Genomic DNA, 24,181 nt, shown 5'->3' with positions numbered 1-24,181 from the left:
AAGACCCCCCCTCCCCTTCCCACCGGAACTAATATCTGTCACTCCGAGATCCAGATTTAACCAAACAAACACTTCAAAGATGTCTGCAGCTGCTACCGCTCCTACACGTTCAGTTGGGCGTGGGAGCAAGTCCGATTTCCTCCATCATCCTATCACCAGAAGTGTACTGCCGTTCCTGAATGGTGGTGCTGCTGGAATGATCGCGACCAGTGTTATTCAACCTGTTGATATGGTTAAGGTATGTGTAATTGAATTTGCTTCTTTGCTTCTTCTTGGTTGCATCTAGTAGATAAAGCTAGAAGAGTATTGTATGTAGTTGCGGCCGGTTATAGATTTATCCGGGTTGGGTTAGGGCCGGCTAGCTCAGATCCAATTGTTACTGCTGCCTACCCTAACCCTTGCAATTGACAGCCAGTACCGGGTTGGGGACTCGCTAACGAGATGCAGGTCCGCATTCAACTTGCGGGGAACCAGAAAGTGTCCCCCCTGAAGGTCACCAGCGATATTATCAAGCAAGGTAAATTCCTTGACTTGTATTCGGGGCTTTCTGCTGGTCTTCTGCGCCAGGCTGTGTAAGTCTCGACTCTATATCTATATGCATAAATTCCCATTAATATCTTTATAGGTATACTACAGCCCGCATGGGTTTCTTCGGAACCTTCATGAACAAGATTAGCGCTAAGGCCAAGTCAGAAGGTCGTGATGTAACCTTTGGCGAACGTACATTAGCAGCGCTGAGTGCGGGTGGCCTTGGTGCCATCCTTGGGAATCCGGCAGATCTTGCACTTATCAGAATGCAGTCTGATGGAATGCGCCCGGTTGCTGAGCGTAAGAACTATACCTCAGTGCTCAATGCGCTCAAGCGTATCTCTGCTTCAGAAGGAGTCAAGGCTCTATGGAACGGGTGTCTGCCGACGGTTGCTAGAGCTATGGCTCTGAACTTTGGGCAGCTCGCATTTTATAGTGAGAGTAAGGCTAGACTCGCGAAATACGATTTCGAGAAGGTTTTGGGATCGAAGAAGAATGCAGAGGTTGCCACAGGTATCGCAGCAAGCGCTGTTGCGGGATTTTTTGCCAGTTTCTTCAGCTTGCCGTTTGATTTCGTATGTCCCCTCATATCTATCTCAATTGATCTATCCTTACACCGGTGGTTGTAGGTCAAAACAAGGTTACAAAAGCAGACTAAGGGTCCCGATGGAAAATTGCCATATAAGGGAACTCTCGATTGTGCGATGAAGGTTGCTAAGGAAGAGGGATTGTTGAGATTCTACAGAGGATTCGGAACGTAGGTGTATCACTCCTTGTGCCCGCATGGAAAGAAGCTAAAGTTTAGATTAGTTACTACGTCCGTATTGCGCCGCACGCAATGTTGACGGTTCTGTTTGCCGATTGGTTCATGAAGTTGACCAAATAGATGCTACGCTCAATATGCGGGTAGCGCAGAGCAAGAATGGTGATAATGTAGGATCAGAGCATTGAGAAACGAGCCGACTGAAGGACTGAGACATGTGAACTCTAGTAGAGGGTTGAATGTGTCTGAAGACATGGCAAGAATTTTGCCATCAAAAGAGGTGGATGAACCTCTCACAAAGGCGTCATGATTTTTATGTGTAGCCACTTTTTTTTTTCTTCCTTTTTCCCCCTTTTTTTTCTTTTTTTCCTTGGTGTTTTTATTGGTATCTTGTTTTTCTCGCGCTTATTCCTAGCGAGCTGCTGGTGGTTTTATCATTTTGTTCATCCCTGATTTGTTTATTGCACAAACTATTTTAGTGAGAGTTGTATCTATTCTAGATTAGGAATGATATATAGGAATCGAATGTTTGCTGGAAAACTAACGGAGGCCATAGCGGGCTCGAGATCTGTGGGCGGGGCCGATTTTACCCCAGGCTCGTGTACTCTATGTGAGAGAACATTTTACCCGGAGACCGCAGAGCCTGAAAACCCGGAACGGCTTGTGGTACAGAGTGTCCCGATGGGGTGTTCCCGCATATATCGTCCCACTTATTGTGAAGTCCTTAACGGCCACCGACCAACTGGGGGCGGTGAATTGATCAGGTTCTCGCAGTCACAAAAACTGATACCCCTCTCACACTCAAAACGCGCGCGCAGGTTTTCTTAATGCTTCTACTCGCGCGTTTAGGTCTTGAGAAATTTTGAGGTCTCGATTATGATAAGAATTTGGATCATAGTGTATCACTCGCTTATGAGCCACATACATACATGTCGTTACCGCAGTCCGCAATCAGCATAATTAAAGTTACAAGAGACGAATCAGGGTAAAATTTATGCACGACGCTTATTCACATTTTTAGAAATATACAGTCCCTTGATCCGACTACATAAATATAAGTGAAGATACCTACTTTCACCTCTTCTCTTTCGTCAACTTCAATACCTTCGTCTGAAAGTACTTTACCCCCTCCACCGTAACCCCCTCACTTTTTACACCCAAATCCTTCTTTTCCCATATATCCCTTACCCTCCACTTACCCACGGGTAGACCGTCAATATCCTCCCACTTTATGGTAAGATCCTGCTCCGTCTTGAGCTCGTTCGTCATCAGCACAACCCACCCGTCGCTGAGCGGACCAGCCCAGTACTGCTGGTTCTTGTCGATGCTGATGCTAGCGATATAGCATGGGGCCACGGTAAGATTGTCCTGGTTTAGGGCGATGATCTCGGTGTTTTTGAGGATCTCAACGGAACTGTTGGAAATAGTGGCGAGGTTGGCACCAATGATAAGTGGGGATTTGAGAGCGGCCCAGTAGGAGAAATGTGTTTGCTCCTCGTAGATAGTGGCATTGACGACGTTGCCAATCTCGAGCATGTCCATCTGGTAAAGTCGAGCGGTGGGTTAGTCTTTGGGAGGAGAATTATTATATGAAGCATGAGGGTATAATTACATCGGCCCATGAACCTGGCTGCTGATATTGGGTGATCTCGCGCATCTTGCGGATTATGGTGAGGACAGAACAACCGCCCTACAGCATCAATAACAGTTAGAAGCGGGATTTGTTTAAAAATAACCAAAATACGGAGAATTGACACGAACATCGCCAGTAGTCAACGAATATGCCGTCTTGCCACGGCATCCAGACTTGTCAACGGTGTAATGTTGATATATATCGCCGCTCATACGATAGGAATGGCCAATTTCGTGGGACCACAACCAGGGAAACATATAGCCCCATTCGCATAGCGAGAAGAGAATCTCTCTACCGGTTGCTTTTAGGGCATCGCGCATCTCTGTGTGGGTAGGATTTAAGTCAAACAATTCTCGTATATATATATCAGGAAACTATATAAGGGTTTTCAAACCTCCAAAGCGGACCTGAGGCGGGTGGTAATAGCTTTCGGCACCCGCGCAGTTATCTTTAGGAATTAACTTTTTAGCTAATGTCTCGACGGGATTTGCACACATATATATATATAGCCAGGGAGGGTTAAGTACCGTATTTCAGATAGTCGATTCCCCAGTCGCTAAAAGTAGACAAATACGTATTTCAGTAAGCTAGATATTCGATACTAGCTATTTCCATAGCTAATTGAAGAGGGACTTACGCGAAATCCTGAGCATCCTCATATTCATACCCGTAGCTCCCCGGGTTCTTGAAGCAAGACCCTATGCAGCACATCATATCACTCAGCCAAGGATCTCAAGACCCAAAGAAAAAAACCATTTCTAAGTCGAAGGTGTGTATAATACTCACAAACTCCCGCATCCGAGTAGATGCCAACCTTCAGTCCCAGATTATGTATTCTGTCTGTAAGATGCTTGATCCCATTTGGAAACCGTGTAGAATTTGCCAAAAGCTTTCCGCCTGTCTCCTCTCGGGTGTAGTTTGCTTGCTATCCTCGATATTAGAGCTCAATATTCTTATCCATGTTGAGTCGTAGGATTCAAAAGGAAGTACAAACCCAGCCCTCGTCCATGTTGGCGTAGATATATCCAACTATTGAGACATGTAAGCTTCAATTAATCAATTAGCAATATTGAGAGGATTCCCGCCGTTAACCTACCATCTTTCAGACCCAAAGACACGAGCTTCTCGGCTGCTGTTACCATAACGCTCTCGTCGATAGTTGCTTTGAAGGAGTTCCATCTAGCAGATACAATATGAGTGTCAAGATTAATCTCGACCGTTGCAATTGTGTTCTTCTCAGAGGGCAACAAACGTGTTAAAGCCCATCTGCGGTTTCTTCGCAATCCCATCATTCAGCGCCGCCGCCGGCAAAGCCAGGCCCGACAGAACCAGGACAAAAGAATATTTGGTGCTCGAGAACTTCATGTTTACCGCAGTAACAATGCAACCGGTACCACTGCTAGCGCTACTGGCTATAAGCTAGTATACAACAAGAACAATTGCAAGATAGGCGGAATCAGAAGAACCGTTCTCAGCGACGAAACAATCCAGAAAGAAGAACACTCTGCAATTTATTACGGAAAGAGTTTATATTTCCCCTACCAGATCCCGCAGGCTGAATGATATCATTACCCCGTTTGGGATTATGCAGGGGTGGGCTCGGCTTCGGCATAGGTTTATCCTCCGCCGAGCCTGTTGATTGTTCATGGCGGGGGAATGACCGGGGATACTCCCTCTAGGGCAAAAATGTGGGGTATTGCAGCTCTTTAGGAGGATCGATGTGCGGAAGAGAGCAGTAATGGTCGGGGGGGTATCCGGCGCCATTGATAATTGTTCCCGGTGGTCTGCATATATTCACAGGCTACATGTAGTGCTGTCGCACGCGCAGGCCTGCAGGCTATATACATGTAGTATAGTACTGTACCGGCCGGGTTTCCATATAACCAAATAGATACCCGCCAGGCCGCTCAATTGAAACGTTTGGTGCTAATGTGGAGAGAAGGAAGTCAATATATCTTTTTCTATCTTGACAGCTCGCTCATCATCAAGTATTAATCATTGACCGCCGACATAATGCGCTTTGCCACTGGTACTGGAATATTCATGCTCCTAGCACTGAGCTTCACAGTTTCAGCGCGAGAGAATTACACTGCACCATCATCTGGCACTACGATAATGGACTACCTGAACTCTAACCCCGACCTTTCCAGTCTCGCCGCTGCCATGAAGCTCCCACTTGGTAAAGCCCGCAACCGCCAACTAAAACCTAGCTTGATGTATAGTTAATACTAACAAAACTTTTTCGCCCACAGGCTTCGAAACGGCCTTTAGTCACACCCCCGAAACCAATAACTTCACTTTTTTCGCACCCAACAACGCCGCCTTCGCCTCAATGTCCCAAAACCTAAAACGCTTCTACCTCACACCCTCTACTAGGGGCCGCGCCTACCTTGGAAACACATTGATGTACCATTACCTCCCTGTTGACGTGTATAAGACCGACGGCGGTGTTCTCTTCACAGACACGTTCTCGCGCGTGCAGACGGCGACGTTCTTATTCTTGGGTACGCAGAAAGTAGGCGAGGATTTTGTACTGAATAGGAGGGTAAAGGTCGTTAAAGGCGATATCCCGGTTGCTGGGGTAAGTTTTGTTTGATGCGTGGTTAGGTGAGGAGGGGAAAAAGTGACTAATTGGTGTCCACTATAGGGGGTTATACATATTGTGGACGGTATTTTGGACCCGACGGGCATGTTCTTTGATGATGAGTATGCGGTGCCAAAGGTTAAGCAAACTTTTATGGCGGGGTGGGAGCTCCCTTATTAGCGACTGAACTTGACAGCATGCGGAGGGGTAAGTTTTTGTACAGAAGGCGGGCCAGGTCATTGTAAATTCCATATCACATTAAAAATGACGACTAAATAAAAATCTCGTGCGTTTATAAGTCAGTGTTTATAGTTTACGTATTATGGAGCGGTAAATGTGTCAAAGGTAATTTTACCAACGGTAGTAAATTATTTACCACCGGTGGTATAAGCACTGAATTTCAGTCATTGTATCTGCACGCTATCCTACATTAGTACATTTCCACCAGTATAAACACCGAGTTTCGGTCTTTATGCTTCGCTATACTAAATAAGTAAATGTTTAATTATTAATGCCAAAACTTATGAAAATTTCCTACCGGTGGTGAAATACCGCCACTGATGGTGAGATTCCCCACCGGTGGACAATTTTCATATATATTGGCATTATATGGCCCCTTTTGGCCAAAAGGTCTGTGCTTTTATCATAAAAATTAGCATTATAGGGTATAAATACTGGTATTATTTTCACCACCGGTGGTAAAATTACTTTTGACACATTTACCGCCCCATAACGTATATGTGATTTGCTCCTCTAATCCCGAATTTAAAACGTACATACAATGACTCCTTCTAGCTGTAAGTGTATGAATGCTAGTAAGCCTTGATTCTCTCAAAAGTGGTAAGGTTGATTTCATTTGATCTGCCAAGACTAATTAGTAGGAACAACATTTCCCCGAAAACCTAGCACTAGAGTACATGTAATTACGTCAACCAAGTATACTAAACTGTACTTGACTAATTAGCAGACCGGCCTAGAATCTTCCTGTACTTACATGTAATTTCCACCGGCGAAATCATCATAACTACATTTAACAGTAAAGGGTTAGGGCTGTGCTTTTCGGGGCGGCGGTTTTTCTTATATTATAGCTGCATGTAGCTGTAGCTGTCTATATATAGCTGGACAGCGAGAGATAGAATTATTGGAGCAATAGGGGTCTAAAAATAGGGTTTGTATGGCTGGTTAAGCCAACAATAATCTTACCACAAGCTGTATACCATAAAACCTCGAAAGATGAGCCCGGGCTTATATAATCCAAAAATACAGGGTGACTAGTAAAGTAGTGGTGAGACGTAAAGCGACTAATCAGACAGCTTAGATTCGATAGATGAGCCAGGGCTCTTCTTAATTCGCGACTTTACGGCACATACATATACATGTACGTACTTATACTACGTACGTTATTATAATTCCAGCTTCCAGCCGGGCGTATATATAATGAGAATATGACAGATACATACTGCGTACAGGTAAGGCTGGGGTTCATTAATTTATGTGCTTTTGAGAGTGTTTCTTTCCATGAATCTTCTGTACTGAGATCCAGTTGGTTCATAGGTTTTCATAAAGTTGGTACCATGGTCTGGTCTGGTCTTTAGACTGGTATTACGGGCATCGATCAATATATACCGCGACTGCGTAAATGAATGATAGAGTATACATGTAATTATGAAATAAAAAACCCTTCCAAAAATTGAATCAAAACTCCTTAGTCCCTAACAATAAAGAAAATCGTGGGCTCCGACTATTTCCTCGACCGCATCCCCATTTCCCCGTAACTATTTCTCCCATTCTCCAGCAGCACTTCATCCTCCACCATCGCCCCAACAACATCCAACTCCCCAAGCTCACTAATTGCTCCCAATAAAGCCGCCACAAATATCCCAATAATCCTGGGACCAAAAATCTTTCTGGCGGGGCAAACAAGTGGCATCATCCCAAACGGGATAAATGCCGCCGCGATGGTTCTATCCATTTCCGATTTTCTCCACCTTGAGGGCCGAAAGGTGTTCACATCAGAACCCCAGGTCTCAGGGTCTCGGTGGATCTGCTCGATGTCAATAGCAACATCGGGTTGGGTTGATTCGGTTTGAATCTTGCGGTAGACTCTCTTGGTTGGTGGATAGAGTCGTAGTGACTCATTGATAATGTGAGAAACGGAAACTCCCCGTGTGTCTTCTCTCATAAAAACAGTAGAGGTGGGAGAGGCGAGATATTCTGAGAAAAGTGATTTATTGAGAGCAAAATTCTCCTTATCCCGGAACTGGACCTCCAAGAAACCTCGTAACACAATACGCCACAAAGTCTCAAATGCAGGAAGAATCAAGTTGAGCGGATTTTCGACTCTTGTGTCGATTCCCGGAAGCAGCTTCTGGCAGGCTTCCATCAACGATTCGAGGTCTCTGGGGTTACTTGTGATTTCCGTGCTTTTAGACTCGATCCACAGACTGGTAATCTTCTCTGCAACCTCGTAGGCGATGGAGTCTTGTTCTTCTTCAGATAGCTGTGGTGTACCACAGTTTGGAAAAAGAACTGATAGAACCGCCCGTAGAACTGTAATCTGCAGCAGTCGGGAAAATATAACCGTGCGACTATGGCCATCGAATGATGAGATCCGTTGGCGCTCGACATTTCCTTTTACTAGTGTATCGATGTGTTTTGCGAGTGATTTCCACCGACTGTTGCTAAGGTTCAAAAGATCTGAAGCTCTGTTTACAAAGTCTCGGTGATGTTGGGGATCTGAGGTTGTGAAGGCGTTATCGATTCCAAAGGCACGGATAAGTCGGCTGTTAGGTTCTGCTCTGGATTTAAGTATTGTCGAAATGTCCTCGAAACGCCTGAATTTTCCATCAGAAGATCCATTCAGGATTACTCTAGCTTGTTGTAAGCTTTGATAGATGAAGGTTTTGTTTTTAATATCTTTTGCTTTGCGGCCTTTGGCGCAGAGGAACAAAAGATTTGGGGAGATCGAGATGATAGAGAAGCTTAAGACGAAAAGGACCACAAAAATCGTGGTAACAGGGTGAAATTCGAGTAGATGCATTTTGGAGGATAGTACTGAGGATATGAATATGTTGTCCGTATCGTGGTCGTGAGTGTGTATCGGTGTACACGTAAGGTTCTCACGGAGGATTTCCAAGTACATAGCTGGCGCCGCTGGTACTTATAATATAGCTTTGTTTGCTACTTAGGTAGTAAAATATCCCTCGTATAAGGAAGTAGAGAGTTCGTGGTGGGCCTAGGATAAACGAGGGAAGTAGGAATAAGTGTATATATATATGTGACCAGTGCAAACTCGGGCTTTCTAGTAGTATTGGTAGCACTAGTTGCTGTAGTTAGTCTCAGGAATATTTACGGTAGCCTTAAAATTTACACACACACGCACGTATTTACAGATACCTGAAAATTAGATTTTGTTGTATGTAACTTTTATCCTGAACAAGTCGAATGGTATGCCTGAAGCTAATCTACTTGATTGGGTGCGCTGAATATACACTGCGCTTCAGGCAGCCATCAAACAACACCCTCAATCGATCAAGTACTGGAGTGCTTAGAGTTGGTATCAGTACTAACTACATGCATGTATTAGCTAGCTACTCTCTCGATCTCGCTGTGATTGGGCCCATGGGCACTGCCCTCTTTAGCTGGTCTCTTGATCCTAGTTTGAGTACTACATAAACAACGGTAGAGACAGTTCTAGCTTTCGTAGCTACTGCGTGGCACCATATGATACCAAACGACACAGCAAATTCGAGTGCCAGATTAGCGAGAGATTGATTCAGACTGGGTAGTTGATATGTAGGAATAATTTGCTAGAATTCACCCACCACCATCTTAGGTGGAGCAGCATTTGGGTAGCAGAGACATAAGTTCTGGGGGCAGCTATGTATGTACTCGTAAATTCCTGACGTTTCCGAACACGACTGCTATTGCATACCACACAGAAAAGCGCCAAATACTTACCTTTTTGTATGCCATGCAGTATTGGTCGTGTTCGGAAACGCTATGAAATTACGAGTATGTGTGTTAGTGCATGTAGCTGTATGTATCTATCGGGATGCTGCAGAAGTTGAGGCCTGAATTTTTGGGGCCTGAAGTTTGCATGGTGACACCAACCCTAACACTTACGCGCCGAGTCAGGTTTGCGGTGGTTAAGACATTGGTTCGTAGTAAAGTAATCACGAGTGGATTGAGATATTCAGGCGCACGCATCCAATTCCAAATTCGATTAGAAATAATAGGTCCGTTACAATATCGTATCCATTTAATCGTCATGAGAGCTCCCAAAAAACACGAAAAAGAAAAGTAAAAATCAACTACATGTATACACGGAATCTACATATATTTACAGACTCCCCGTAGCGGCAACAATAATATTTACCGGTCCCAACAAACCACTTTCATATAACGGCTCATCACTCTCGAAATGCCTCCATGACGTAAACGTAACCCTCTCACCAGTTTTTGGTTGATTATTCAAGTACCAATCAGGGAATTCTAGGACCGCAAGATTCTCATTCGTCGAATTGAACGCCGCCTCCACAGGTAAAGATTCATCGCCAATCAATCTGTTAGGCCAAAGATTTGTAACCTCTACTGCTAATAAGTTGATTGCCGAGCCTGATTTGACGTAAGAGGTGATATCGATTTCATAAGGGGGTTTCCATAAAAGGCCTGCGTCCTTGCCGTTGACAAAAACCTGGGCAATATTATCCACTCGTCCGAGGTTGAGGAGTATCTTGCTGCTAGTTCTGGAGCGACTGGAGAAGTTGAAACTTGTCGTCCAGGTCGCAGTACCGGAGAAGTGTGCAACGTCGAAATCATCATGCTTATGGAGGGATTGAAGTTTATCAAAGGTTATGTTTGAATTTACACCATAACCCTTGGGGAAGCTAACTGTCCATGGGCCAGAAATAGCGGTGCTAGATACGCCAGTGATATTAAGGCTCTTGGTTTTACCATCACTAAGGCCGAATTTATATTCACCGTTCTCACGGAAAAGAAGACTATTCTTTTGATCTAGTATTTCGATGGTCGGTGGGGCTACTGGCTCTGGCAGATCGTTTTCGAAGAGAGCACTGATATCGGCGATCGTAAGGGAGGAAGAGTGGACTTTAAGACCAATCTGGTCTCCTTCAAATCGACTCATCATTTGGGAAGTGGAATCCGGGGTTCCCACACCTGGATGTACGATAAAAGACGACTTTTTTCCGGTCCCCGCAACTTTCCCATTAATGTAAACGACCGGAAGATTCGCGGTGTAGACGATTGCAAAATGTGTCCATCCTGAGATGGGCGTAGCGACCTCCAGGACAGTAGCGGGGGTACTTGTTGAACTCTCGGAAAGTAGAAATCCATTTGTTCCAAGCCCAAAGCCTGCGGCAGTATGGCCGGATCCATATGTCGTCGCACCAACAGGTGGGTAGAAAACATATCCGGTACCTCCTCTTCGATAGGTTTCTGGCTTTGCCCAAAACGTGATTGAGAAGTCCACAGAGGTATTTCTATACAGCGCAGGATTTGGAGAAGAGAATGGTGTTGTTTGCAAAAGAGACACCCCATTGTGTGATGCTTGAACTAATGAGGAGGAAGGGTTCGCCTGCCGAAAGATAACAAACACTGATTCGGCGGGATTGAATGTCAACGAAATAAATGTCCTATTATTTTTACGCTCATAGGGTGCAGAAATTCGTCTTCCGGTCTCTGCGTACCAAAGTTCCGGTACGCCAGCTATCATTCTCAAAGACAAAACCGATTGAACTGTTTTTCTGAGTCCGTTGCTAACGAAGTAAACATCACTGTCACCCACAACGCGGTGAATAGAGTAGATGGCAGCATCATTTGTGTCTGAAGTGAACGTGAAGTCCGGCTCGATTCCGAGTGATAGCAGGGTAGTGTTCGTGGCTGTTCCATTGAATACATTGCCCTTGCCTGTCTTGTTCCAGAGTTCAGTTCCAGCTGTAATAACGTTTTCGTCCGTGCCGGCGCCAGTAGCAATATTCCGGCCTAACCCTCTTGATGGAGGGCTTCCAGATAATAATATCCCTACACCGGCATTGGCAAGCTCGCTAATCTTTTCCAGCACTTCCTTCGACGCTGCGTTCATTACAGGGAATACGATCAATTTGTATGAAACGCCGCTTGGAAGCCCAGCTCGCCCATTTGAAGCTGTCATCCCAAGCAGTTTACTTTTGCTAAGAATGTCGGCTCCGTAGCCTAATGGAACGCTGCAGGGTGCAAGATAAGTCTGGGTGACTTTGGGGTCGGGTTCCTCTCGACCGAAGCATGCTACATCAACCACTGGCTTTCCTTGTTGCAATAGCCCTTGTGCTCTTTTAAGATAGGTTGTCCATCCAGTCGCTTGATCAGTCCAAGTTATCCTTCTGTCAAAATGTGCACTAAGTATATCTTGTTAGCAATGGACTTTGTGGCCTTCCTCACAGGACGAATTCATACCCAAAAGGCCCCATAGTCATTCCTGGCATAGCGTGATCTTCCGGCTGCATCGCATACGAATGTAACATAAGTCTGTTCACCCCAAGGGTAAACATTCTGTCTCCCTCCGCTTTCAAACTGTAAGGATGCTCTGTCCACCTCGCAGTCATGGGTTGACCAGTGAATGCTTCAGCCGGATTTAGGGTGTAGCCTTCTTGGTGCGACATTGAGGTGCCGATTTGAGGATACCCGTCACTTCCATAGGTGTACCTTGCCCAGAATTCCCCGAAAGCAAGATCGGCCTCAGCTGCAACTTCCATTGAATCAAAAGGCCCGTCTCCGTATGGTTCTGCGAGTAATAAAACACCCATATCATTCAATACCTTCCTGAAATGGGCATAATGATTCTTTGCAACAAGGTCCGCGTGAGTCGTTCGGAGATCAAAAAGAAATTTTTCGGTCTCTAAAGCAGAAGTTAAGATTCTGCCGGTAGTTGCCAATAACCATGACCCCATATCGTATCCACGATACTTCTTGAACTCCTCTCTGAGGTTTGTAGACCAAGTCTGCAAACCGAGCTCATAACTATCGATTTCCAGTCCTCTGAATGACCGTCCAACATGACCTTTTGCAGCTGCAATGATTGGCTTGACGTGTTTTTCGATATGGAAATCCAATGCTTCAGTGCTGAAAAGGTCAACGGACAATCCCTCACCGGATTCAGGGGCAGCAGGCATCTCTTGGTCGGTAGCAGTGTGGCCAAATCTGACAATGGTCCATCGTCCCGGAGGTGCTTTCCAATTCAGTGTACCGTCTTCATTCATGAACTCCGTTATGTCGATTACTTCATCAGGGTTTATGACTGAAGTGGTGGTCGTGACAATTCTAGCTGGGTCCGCCACAGACCCTGCAGATGCATGTGCTTTCAAAGCCCAATTGTCAAGTCGTGGACCTGAATGAATCTCGATACCAGATATCCAACTTGCGCGATTTGGCTTGAGGCGGAAGTAGCGCGCAACAACCGGTGAGAATGTTACAACCGCTGGAGCATCGAATTTTCGGAGAGCAGGACTGCTAATTGAAGCCACAGTTTTCCATGTTGTGAAATCGTTTGAAGCGGTCAAAGTCCAGGTTGGTGGATAATCCCGAGCTCCGTCAAACGTATCTAAAGGAATTTCTGGAAAACGGAATATACTAATCGCAGAAGCTGTGAACAAGGACTTCATAGTAATGTCAATAGTTGCACCGGCAGACTCGACACGCAGCATAGCATCCAATCTGATCCCCTGAGTAACATCAAGGGGAACCTCCGTGTCATTGATTTTAATCGTCTGAATTGCATTCCTGAAAACTGTACCATTTTCTTCTGGTAAACTAGGATATGCAAGGGCTGCTATATCTTGGTAATAACCTAGCTTCCTCAATGGCTCTTTGAGTGTGATACTAGAGTTACTTGAAGTTCCGTTAAGCCCAACTTCCAGTCTGCTTTCCGTCCATACAAGCTGTTGCATTGATTTTTCGGGGGTGATCCAGGGCCCGCCGGCACCACTGTACCCGGGCGAGTTATGCAGAGAGATCTCGATGCCGTACTTCTCTGCTTCATTGAAGGTATGCTCAAGGAGCTCGAACCACTCGGTACTACCGTATTCCACTTTACCAATTGGAATCCCGACACCAACGTTGAAGATGAGTGCTCCAGTGTACCCCGACCTATTCATGGCTTGGAGATCTTTTGTGATAGCATCTTTGTTCATGTGCCCGTTCATCCAATGCCAGAGGACATGACAACCAGAAGAGCTTTCAGGAGCTGTAAATGACGCCAGCAGGATATCCGATCCCACAGGTGCAGCGTATGAAAGTGCCGAAGCGAAAACCACGGGAAAGACGGCCCTCAAGACTGATTTCTAACCAAACGTTAGCTAATTGCGCCTACTGAATCAAGGTATGCATATGGTCTCAGAAGCACTAACGATCACAAAAAACTTCATCGTATCTCAATGTCCGTGTGGTATCGTTGGATTTTTGGGCTAGGGATTAAGATACTACTCAGCCCAGAGAGCACATATTTAAATCATCGAAGCCGAGTCATGAGCAAATCTACAAAGATACTAGTACCGAATATCAAATATGGAGTGCAGAAAAATTACCCCAGATTATAGTGAGATACCCGCGGCCGGGGACAGGCCGGAGATACCCCGACCAATGGATGCTCGGGATATTTAAAAGCGAGTTATCTTGCAACGTTTTATGATAAAATGTTGACCATTGTACTGATTAAACTACATTGAATTATCTTCTTCGATCATGCAAGTCCACAATCGTGGGTGAAATATTACCCCTTTTCTGTGATACAGAGTTGGATGATCAATCATCAACGAGGGTGGTAGTATTGTGGGGTCCTAACGCTCCTAGCCAACCCTAGCCGGGTAATGGTTTAAGGTAATGGTCATATGCATCTGACCAGATATTTACAGACAAATGAGATCGGTTTGGTCAATACCTTGGGTTTAAAAAAGAGAAGTTAATCTCGATGCAAAACACAACTGGAAAGCTTCAAAGACTTCACAGAGAAATAACTGGTACGTGATATATACGTTACATTACTATCACTTATTGCTAAAGACCTATCAGAAACGGCTCGCATTTATGTTCGAAATCAAGTATTTGATTCACCTTCAATGTTTATGGGTCTGGATATTACTACATGTGCACATGAACACCCAATAGTGAGTTTTAGTATATTCTGGCTCAAGCTCCCCGCACCAGATGATGTATACGCACTCAACGAACCTAGAAATGAATTTCCGGTTGCTATGCACACCCAATAATCGTTTTCAAATGATCATCGGGGAGCGGAGTTATCACCGGGCCTACTCCGGAGTGTCTAGGCCTTCGAGATTTTCGTCTCGTAGACCCCGCAAAAAGACTTTAAGCGAAAACTGGGGATTTTGTACTACATAAATCCTGGGTTTAACGCTCGATTTTGTGTAGGTGCTCCTGGAGATGGCTAAACTTCCAATGGTTGCCAATGAATCATCCGCTATGCTCATCTGAAGAAGGCGCCACCCTGGATTGTCTTGTATGGCGTTTTTGTTTGCATGCAGCATGCAAATCCTTATTTTATAGAGGTTGCAATATATGCAAGATGCACGAGTTTGCGCGACCGTGACCGTGACTGGGCGTGATAAACACTTGGAGAGCGAGAAAAAAAGGCTTAGTAGGTGGCACACAAGCACTACGTGACTGGATTTCTCGATCCGCTCCCTCTGCATGCAGCTTTATAAATCCAATTTTTCTTCTCCTTGAACTTGGCGCCATACTCGAATTCGTGGGATCGTGGTGGTTGAAATAAGGTGCGTCCCTGGGGTAGAATATGCACAGCACCCGAGAACCCAGTTACTGACACATTCTGTCACTGTTATGCCGGTAAGGTTAGACGATATTGCATGCTAAGTCTTATTGACATGGAGCCCACGTTTGTTTCATACACGTAAAGGATCTTGGCTGTTGATAGGTTTCCAATACATGTACTATACATGTAGTCAATACCCTTTGGTAACCTCCACGCCGGCCATTGTTTTTAATGTACAGCGATTCACAGGCATTTGGCGAATACACCCATTTGACGAACAGGGGTCACGGCCAATAAGAATCAGGATATCTTAGTCAAACTCGCAGTTTGACTGGTTGCTGGCTGGTTGCTACATACAAATTCGCCAAATGGGTGTATTCGCCAAATGCCTGTGAATCGCTGTATATGTATATACAAGTGTGTATATGTGTGGGAATGGGCAACACAACGCCACATGAGATTACAAAAGATCTATCCTCTGCTGACAATATTTACTCCATATCGATATATTTATCCCTCGGCTACTGTTTCTCCCTACGAGCTCGTCAAATCACAAGCCCGAACTACAAATCCATACGAACATGTAAATGTAGTTATATAACTTTGAGTTATATATTAGTATACAGATACTAACGATGACGGCATGTTGGTATAAAAGTCTGAAGCGGCGACATACACAGCAAGGGTGTCTATACATCAGGAATTATCGGTGCTTATCGACCTACAACCATAAAATCGATTGTCTCATAGAACCCTGAGACCTCATAGAGACTGACACAGCTGGGCGATGGCAATATACTTAACCGGATGGTAAAAAAAAGAAGTACATGTGATGAAGTCAAATCCGCCTTCGCTTACTACTGGGAAGCCCCTTTTCGATATGTAGTACGTCGCATTATATTATACCGTGCTAGGCACTATCGATCAACCAGGATAGCCACGCCGGTACTGTAAATTCCTTTCTAAACGAGCTGTTATACAGTGTGTATATTTATACATGTACCTAGCATTCCCAATAGAATGGTTCAGGAGAAAATGTACGTTCTAGTAATACATGTATTTAAACGAGTGATATTCAATGACTAAGAGCCATGCGTACAGTCAAAATATGTATGAAGAGGGACGGATGTTCCCCCGCCCTTCGGAGTTGGAAACCCTTCTGTACTATAGATAACAAGACTCTGATCGACTGGATATATTACTACATGTAGGCAATCTGTGGTCCAAAATATATCTAGTTGAATTCCTGTGATTGGTTAGCTCAGTTGATAACTCGATTCTCTTGCGAGCCGCGTATGTAAATTTACATGCATGTATACACCTTTACATGCAGGTGTGAGTGATATGGTTGGGGACACCTTGAGCCGGAGTATGCGACATTCGATCCAAGAATTAACCGGATGTTAATTAGACTCTTGGCACAGATAACTGCTTCTCGTTTACAGTTAGCTAGTGTGTTAATACTAATTAACATGGCCCGCGACATTCATCACCAAACCCCGACCCTAATAACTCCACCCACAGAACAGCTAAATTAATTTGGACTATGTAGGGTGATAGATCAGATGAATACTAGCCGAATAACAAAGAGATAATTAAAATAGGGTGTGGTTGTGGAAAGTTATTAGCTTGGGAAATCTTGACGTTGGAAGTGCTCCGGCTCAAGGTGTCCCCAACCATATCTTTGCATTCTCTTCTCAAGCACGTTTTCACACTCTATCTGTCTTCCCCATGTTTCAAGTTTACGTCGAGAAGCTATCCCGGCTAAATTGCTGTCCTTGCATGTTACGCAAGATCTGTATAAAGTATGCATGCATCTAATATATTCCCCCTTTTGGGCCCTTGGACTTTTACATGGAAATGATCGATACACATAACTACTCGCACATATGATAGATTAAACTATCGAGCTCGTTACTAGTAACAGCTCTTGATATCATTTATTCCGTTGTATTCTACCACTTGCCGAAATCCGAGTAAAATATATCTGGCTTGTTTTAGATACATACAATTATGGCGTGGTGTCGCGTAGATCAGCCGTTAATAGATATATCAAAAGGAGGCCTGGGCGAGACTTTGAATTATATGTATCTTACCGACTCTTCAAAACCGATCAAAAGTAATCTACATGTTCGGCTAAGGCCCCAAGAGGCCTCTGGTTTATCATTCCTTGAGCATATTCATTCAACAAGATAAGCGATTGACAACGGAAGAAACGAGTGACAATTTATGAAGGAAGCCTCAATCGCGAAATGGATACAATATATATATGACCAACGCAATAGTCCATTAAAAAAAAAGGCTCTTTTAGTATTAATAGCGTCTTATACAAAAGCCAAAATAAGATAAAGAGATCTAGAGCTCGGAGATAATTGTCTCCCCGGGTATTAATCCTCGCCCGTTCCGTGCAAGAATTCACCGGGACTCCTCCGGCCGACCTGGCCAGATTTCTGGCCTTGAGACGGCAGGTGCGAGTTGAAGAGTAAATGGCTCATTATTGTCTGCCCCGTATACTTGAGTTGCTTGGGTTGGGGTGGCATGTATTGGTGGGCCGGAATGGCACTCGTCAATTGCTCCGCTCATGTTTGTCCTTCCCACAACACTTTATCACCTCAAAGGATAGAGATCATTCAATCAATTTGACATCTCCGACAACTCCCTTCTTTCTGATGCTTGGCCAGAATCTGCCCTCCCCTCCTCCCCCGTTGTTGAGAATTGATACCTTGTGAACTTATAAATCTCCTTTGATTATATATATAACTATCGGCAAGCCAATATTGCTTATAATTAGTATCCAAAATAGCTCGTTTTAACTTTCTTAGTAGAGCTACGGCTTCAAGAAACACTAAAAACCCCAGAGAATAGGGTCGCGTTGTCTGATACAATGATTAATGTAATCAAAGGTCAATTGTCATCAAGTAGAACCCGCAAAAAGCGAAGAAGGATAGACAGGAGGTCGTGAAATTGAATTTAGCCTATGATTTATGGTTTCTATGCTGATTAATACGAGTACGTACGTGTATCTATGCACATGTATAACATACTACTGCTCTTGATGTGATTCTCATTAAATCCCTCTAGATCTGTAACGATTTTGATCCGTGGCCATCGACACCATGTACCGTCTTTAGACTATGTAATACGAAATGATTCCTTAGTCCTTCTAATCGCAAACTCTCGAGTCCCTAGGCCTCGGGGTAATATAATGTTCTGCTGTCAGTGCACACTGCGCCGTCCAGCCAGCGAATCGGGGTTCTCCGCCCAACTTTGAATATGTATGTACATGTAGTGAAATGCCTATTTTTCTGAACTTGTTAGCTCCTGATTAATAGAATTATGTATTATGATACCAAAATAAAACTACGCGAATATTATCTCTACAAAGTCAGAACGTAGTTGTGCTTAGCTCCTAACGGTTCGAACCCTAGAAAGCTGGATTAGTTGGCGTATAAAGAAGGTCTGGCCTGTTAACGTTTAGAGCACGGAACTCCTAGATTCCTAGGTATAACCTACAATTATAGTCACTGCAGCTTCCTTCATCACACGCATATAAAGTATAAAGCTTAATTAAGTCCACATTGCACATTCACAACAGGCTAATAAAGCAGAAGAAAAGTGGGGCAGGTAGCGCCATCGTACCCTACAAGTAAAACGTGCTTTTCCCCGCCGATCTTCCTTTAACTAACGTTAACCCATGTGCATGAGGGGGATATGAAACATGGAACGGAAAGAAACGATGGGATGATGCAGCTGCCGCTACATTGATTGGATGGAGATCTAGACAATGGAGATGACCCGGGCGATGGATGGATGGGATGAACCTCGAGCCTCCACAAAACAACAAACCCCAGAAGGTGTTCTAGCTTCCGCTGGTTATACAGTCCTAATTTGCGCAATTGCGTTTAACTACATGTTGCACATGCGTTCTGGCTTGGCCTGTGTAGATTTCACCTCACTTGAGTTGGTCTGATCAGCTGAGTGGTCAGTAAATTTATTAACATACCGCTTTCAGTGGGTTTTATATGAAATTTCAATAGGCTGCTATATCTAGAGCCCGATCAAGTTTACAAAATATACCTACGTATACGTCGACGTCGTGTTGAGGCCTGATTCAATTGATCAAGGCATCAATGATGAAGTCCAACCAGTAGAATAGATTGAAGAATTATCAAAGCTAGGCTACAGACATGCCAAGTTGCAGCTCATCTACCCAATTAAAAGCCTAGCTCGGTAACTCCGGCCGTACATCTGATTATCTTTTATTCCAGGTGCGTATTAATTCCTTACCATTTAGGTTTTTATAATTAACAGTAGTGTTTATTGAGTATAGTTAGATCCAGCCGTATGTATATATATACATACCTAGTACTACTCTATATAATTTATATAATTTAAATTATAAGTGGCCATTCTCGGTGGGAACTTCCGCAACGCCACCTCCGTGCACTGCCAACCGTATCGACATGGTCGTTCATATTCAAAAGAGTGGAGCCGTATCGAGTCTGTCTAGAAAGGCTTCTATGAAGTTCAGAAACGCTGTTTTATGTGTCGTTGCAATTGCTGGATTCAATTTTTCGATGATCAGTTGAGGAGTTGCGTTATAATTCGCAGAAATGATCATTTAGCCTTTTTAGAGCTCTATCTTCCTTTAGTACTGGGGATTTTGTGTGTGCGTGTGTGTGCCAAATATGGCCATTCCGAATCAAGAGGTTCTTTATTGATGATTGACTACATACATTAGCTACATGTACTCGGGGTAAGGTAAGAAGAACCTGAAAATGACTTTTGATGGTAACGACCTCTGATTCGCGGCTGGCGAAAAGCTACACCGAATGAGCCCCTGCTTGCAGCTTGCATTTTCGGGTTCTTGTTGCCCCGAGTATGTATCCTCTGAGGCCAGTAGACATGGGCTGGGCTGGGCCAGCGCTGAGCAACGGCTGCTAGTCCGTACTACGAATATTACTATCACATTGGTGCCGAGGTGTGTACTGTAGCTAAGTGTATACGTAACCTTGGTGTTCTCATCACCCCAACGGCATTCCGACAGCAATTGTGGTAATATTGCGGATGCCCACTATCAGTACACCCTCAGGTTTATTCTTTAGTAGAGATGTATTCCAATAGCCCATGATTTTATTCCAAGGCCCCTATCAGCCTACATTGCAGTATTGTTTTTGTTGCTAGTGGTACTCATGCGTTTATTAAATGGTCGGAATTCTTAGTAGGGATTTGGTTGCAACGATATCCGACCATTTAATGAACGCCCGAGTAGTGTACCAAAAAAACAGGATATGAATCGATACTAGCGTAGTCACATCACGCACTCCAGCTATTGGCCCGGCCGGGACATGCATACATAAACACTCTATCCGTCATCCCATGTCAATTCTTCTGCCCACACGCTGGGTGGGTAGAGCATCGATTCAGTTCGGAGTAATACCAGGCACCAAACAGGACTCGATGAGCTACGAGCTACGTACTCATGTATCCCCCCATAAAACTCCGGTCAACACCATCATTGTGGTTAAAAGGAGGCCGGTTAAATTATATTCGTGTTCCCCGCATTCCACAGGGATTCCATGCGTGTAGGACAGGGGCAGCAAGTCCTGGCAGTTGTGGAGTGTGCAGGTGTGTAGAGTACATGTATGTAGAACAAATTAATCAGTACCCCAACAGTCCCCGCGCGCGCACCGCTTATGCTTTCGCTAAACTCGATTTGATATTTATTAGGGAGAAAGGCCCTGCAGTAGGAGTAGGGTGGTGGTGTAAATGTCACACAGGTAAACCGTTACATCTCGGCGATCCATTGTACCTGGGCATCCATATCTTCTTCCTTTCCTTCGGACTATATCTCCAGAGCATCTTGTCGCATTTTGACCTTCATCCCTCGGAAAATATTCTCATTAGCTTGGGGCATCTATTGTCTTCTCTAATCAAGATTAATAACAGTCATAAAAATGAAGAGAGCTGCTTCAAAGGATAAAGAAAAGGACAAAGGCGAAAAAGAAAAGGATGAGAGTGTTGAAGATGAGGGACCAGCGTAAATACCCACCAGCACTTTTCTTCCTTTAGAATTTCTGAACTGCCTACAGCTGCTAATACGAACGTTTACAGATGCCAGTCCTGCCGAAAGAAGAAAGCCAAATGCTCACGAGAGCAACCATGCTCCCATTGTGCCCGCATGAGTTAGTCTCTCTGGCTTCAAATGATTCCTTAACGAAAAACCTCATGATACTGACCGACCGGGTGTACTCCGATACCAGATATCGAATGCCAGTATGATGAGTCGCGTTCACGACCGGGAGTAAAAGCCGGTGTGATCGAGTCGTTAAGTCAACGCCTTGATACCTTAGAAAAGATGTTCATTGGTCAAACTCTCGTAACGCGCCAACTTCTTTCTGCAATTCGAGAGCTCAATCCAAATCTTGGACCTAAATCACCTGGGAATCTTGCCCAGTTGTCTGACTGCGGGTCTCCTTCAAAGCCATTGGACTTACTTACTGCTGAAATATCTGGTCTAAAAAGAGAATTGTTACAAGCGTCATCTCCTGCGACTTCAGGTAGTGGTGTTTCTGCAAAAAGACAACGTTTGAACAACCACCACGATGTCTCCCCTCGATCGTATCAACAACCAACATCGGATCCAGAGCTTAGCCAACAGCGGAGACCAACAATTGTTGATCTCCTTGACTGTGAAGATTCTTCACTCCCACCTGCTGATCTGGTTGATATACTGGTGCACCTGTATTTTGATTTGATCCATCCATGGATTCCAATCCTGCACAAAACTTCCTTTTTGCGGCGTCTTGAGTCGGTAACCACGCGACCGGCACTCTCCACGATCCTCCATGCCATCGTGGCGGCAACGGTCCGGTTCTCGGCAGATAAGCGGCTGGAGCGAAAAGAGGTCAGGGATCGATATTTTAGGATTTCGAGACAGACAGTGATTTTGAAAAGTATGGAAATGTTTTCCGTTGAGAATTTACAAGCACTTGTAATTATAGCTTTTGATACTGTGAGTCTTACCAACCCCAGCTGATTTAGGTGAATTAATTTTTACTAAGTTTCATAGATTGGCTCAGGAAGAGGTCCAAAATCATGGGCCATAGTGGATTCCATGACAAGAACGGTCGAGCATCTACAACTCAGTTTCGAGGATGATGCAGAAGGAAATACAGGAAATGGCTCAGCGCATCGATTGATAAATAGGATGAACTTCCTCGGACCCTCAAAAACCTGGACCGAGGGTGAAGAACGAAGGAGGGTATTCTGGAACGTTTTTCTTCTCGATAGATTTTGTTCAGTCGCGACTGGGTACGTCTCCTAACCGACCGTGATTCAAACCACTTAGCCTAGCTAGCTAGCTAACAAGATATTGACATCTAGATGGAATACCTCCCTCACAAGCGCTGATGTACGCCGACGTCTTCCCTGCGAAGGCGCCATATGGGAAGCAGAAAAGCCTGTTCGAACTCGTTATTTCGGTATATCAGATAACTCCGGCACACAAAACATACGACGACAAAACGGAGGGGCGCCACTTATAAGTGACCCCTTTCCTAGTGACTCGGCTAATAACTCTAATGGATTCTATTCCGACGAAGTAGTCAATCTTGGCGGGTTTTCTTACTGCATTGAAGCTACTGAGTTACTTAGTCAAGTCACTAGGTTCTTTCTACAGCAGGCAGTAGATCTAAAATCTCCTGAGGAGGTACAGCAGTGGCTGATGCGCTTCAAGGAATTGGATCTAAGGTTGGTTAGATGGAAGTTGTTTTTACCTCCACAGTGGAGAGAGGCAACTGTCGTGAATGGAAAGATGGATCCCAATCTCACATTGGCACACATTACCCATAACACTTCTGTCATTTTATTGCACCAGGGAATTGCCTACCCATCCATTCAGTGGCAAACACTTTCCATAAAGTTGCCATCATCGAGCTCAGCAGATACCTGTTTATCTGCTGCTGTTGAGATTACAACCATTACGCAACAGTACTTGATTCACAACACTGGGCTTACAAACCCCCAGTTTGCATTTTGTTTATTTGTCTCTGGCCGAGTGCTATTAGGTTAGTTGACTTGAGCCCTCTAACACAAGCTTGTCTAACAAAGCTCCAATCATAGCACATGCTTCATTCTACAACACTGAGCTCCGACCTGAATTCGTCACTCTAGTCAAAGCGCTGTTCGACATCTCCAAACGCTGGCGAGGTCTCTACGCAGACCATGACAATGCCTACAACCTTCCAGCGGGCTTTGCTCAACGCCTCCTTCAAGCACAAGCACAAAGTGATCCTAAAAACACACTGTTCAGCGATTCTACTGCTACAGGATCAGTCGACATTTCTAAACCAGCATACTCTGATCATTTTGACTCAGACGAGTTCCTTCAAATGACAGGTAAAGGTATGAATGGAAAGAATGGGCAGCATATGGAGCCGGAACCACTAGAACTTGCAAGTCCACCCATGCCATTATCTTTCCAGGCGCCTGCGAGCCATGTGGGCAACGTCAATTATCCCTACGGCGATAGTCTCGAACACCAACAAGATGAACATCAACATTTTGATAATGGGTATAATGGGGTTATTGATCACTCAGACGGAGGTATCTTCACGGTAGAGCAGCTGGCAGAGTTCTCAAACCTATTTTCAGATCCGCAGTTCGCCGGATTTGACCGAGTTCTTACGTATGGCGGCGGGATGTAAATGGACTGGGGTTTTGTGGCTACGGGGCTTCTACTGGCGTTGTTTATCGTTTATCATTGATCTATTGGCAGAAGAAAAGTTCCTATTGGCAATAATAATGTTTTGAGCTTACACTGACTTTTATTTTACATACTCTCCTACTGTTTTTGGAAGGATAACGAAACCTATATTGAAAGGAATT

At 44.5% G+C, this 24,181-nt stretch overlaps 6 protein-coding genes across 6 annotated transcripts; 3 read left to right on the top strand and 3 right to left on the bottom strand.

Annotated features, from left to right (window-relative positions):
• Window positions 1–79: 79 nt before the first annotated feature.
• H6S33_000464 (uncharacterized protein) lies at window positions 80–1,414 on the top strand (the record flags this gene model as incomplete). The annotated part of the gene is made up of 5 exons (XM_044831844.1): window positions 80–238; window positions 448–572; window positions 626–1,103; window positions 1,158–1,285; window positions 1,339–1,414. 5 exons carry the CDS (start codon window positions 80–82, stop codon window positions 1,412–1,414), a joined length of 966 nt encoding a protein of 321 aa, XP_044700023.1.
• A 951-nt stretch (window positions 1,415–2,365) lies between these two features.
• H6S33_000463 (uncharacterized protein) lies at window positions 2,366–4,289 on the bottom strand (the record flags this gene model as incomplete). Its single annotated transcript, XM_044831843.1, has 10 exons — window positions 2,366–2,833; window positions 2,904–2,981; window positions 3,053–3,246; window positions 3,319–3,372; window positions 3,452–3,480; window positions 3,562–3,622; window positions 3,711–3,849; window positions 3,919–3,953; window positions 4,021–4,103; window positions 4,177–4,289. The coding sequence occupies 10 exons, from the start codon at window positions 4,287–4,289 to the stop codon at window positions 2,366–2,368; spliced, it is 1,254 nt and encodes a 417-aa protein (XP_044700022.1).
• Window positions 4,290–4,937: 648 nt separating this feature from the next.
• On the top strand, window positions 4,938–5,688 carry H6S33_000462 (uncharacterized protein; the record flags this gene model as incomplete). Its single annotated transcript, XM_044831842.1, has 3 exons — window positions 4,938–5,103; window positions 5,177–5,505; window positions 5,572–5,688. 3 exons carry the CDS (start codon window positions 4,938–4,940, stop codon window positions 5,686–5,688), a joined length of 612 nt encoding a protein of 203 aa, XP_044700021.1.
• Window positions 5,689–7,249: 1,561 nt separating this feature from the next.
• On the bottom strand, window positions 7,250–8,650 carry H6S33_000461 (uncharacterized protein; the record flags this gene model as incomplete). Its single annotated transcript, XM_044831841.1, has 1 exon — window positions 7,250–8,650. The coding sequence occupies one exon, from the start codon at window positions 8,648–8,650 to the stop codon at window positions 7,250–7,252; it is 1,401 nt and encodes a 466-aa protein (XP_044700020.1).
• A 1,200-nt stretch (window positions 8,651–9,850) lies between these two features.
• On the bottom strand, window positions 9,851–13,928 carry H6S33_000460 (uncharacterized protein; the record flags this gene model as incomplete). Its single annotated transcript, XM_044831840.1, has 3 exons — window positions 9,851–11,903; window positions 11,962–13,844; window positions 13,911–13,928. The coding sequence occupies 3 exons, from the start codon at window positions 13,926–13,928 to the stop codon at window positions 9,851–9,853; spliced, it is 3,954 nt and encodes a 1,317-aa protein (XP_044700019.1).
• A 7,321-nt stretch (window positions 13,929–21,249) lies between these two features.
• H6S33_000459 (uncharacterized protein) lies at window positions 21,250–24,000 on the top strand (the record flags this gene model as incomplete). Its single annotated transcript, XM_044831838.1, has 6 exons — window positions 21,250–21,332; window positions 21,407–21,477; window positions 21,556–22,307; window positions 22,365–22,606; window positions 22,679–23,361; window positions 23,417–24,000. 6 exons carry the CDS (start codon window positions 21,250–21,252, stop codon window positions 23,998–24,000), a joined length of 2,415 nt encoding a protein of 804 aa, XP_044700018.1.
• Window positions 24,001–24,181: the final 181 nt, after the last annotated feature.

Source organism: Morchella sextelata (assembly GCF_020137385.1).
Source record: "Morchella sextelata strain SCLS chromosome Unknown scls_1, whole genome shotgun sequence".
Classification (NCBI taxonomy): domain Eukaryota; kingdom Fungi; phylum Ascomycota; class Pezizomycetes; order Pezizales; family Morchellaceae; genus Morchella; species Morchella sextelata.
Note: the sequence above shows the minus strand (reverse complement) of the source record. Positions and strands in the feature narration are given on the sequence as shown.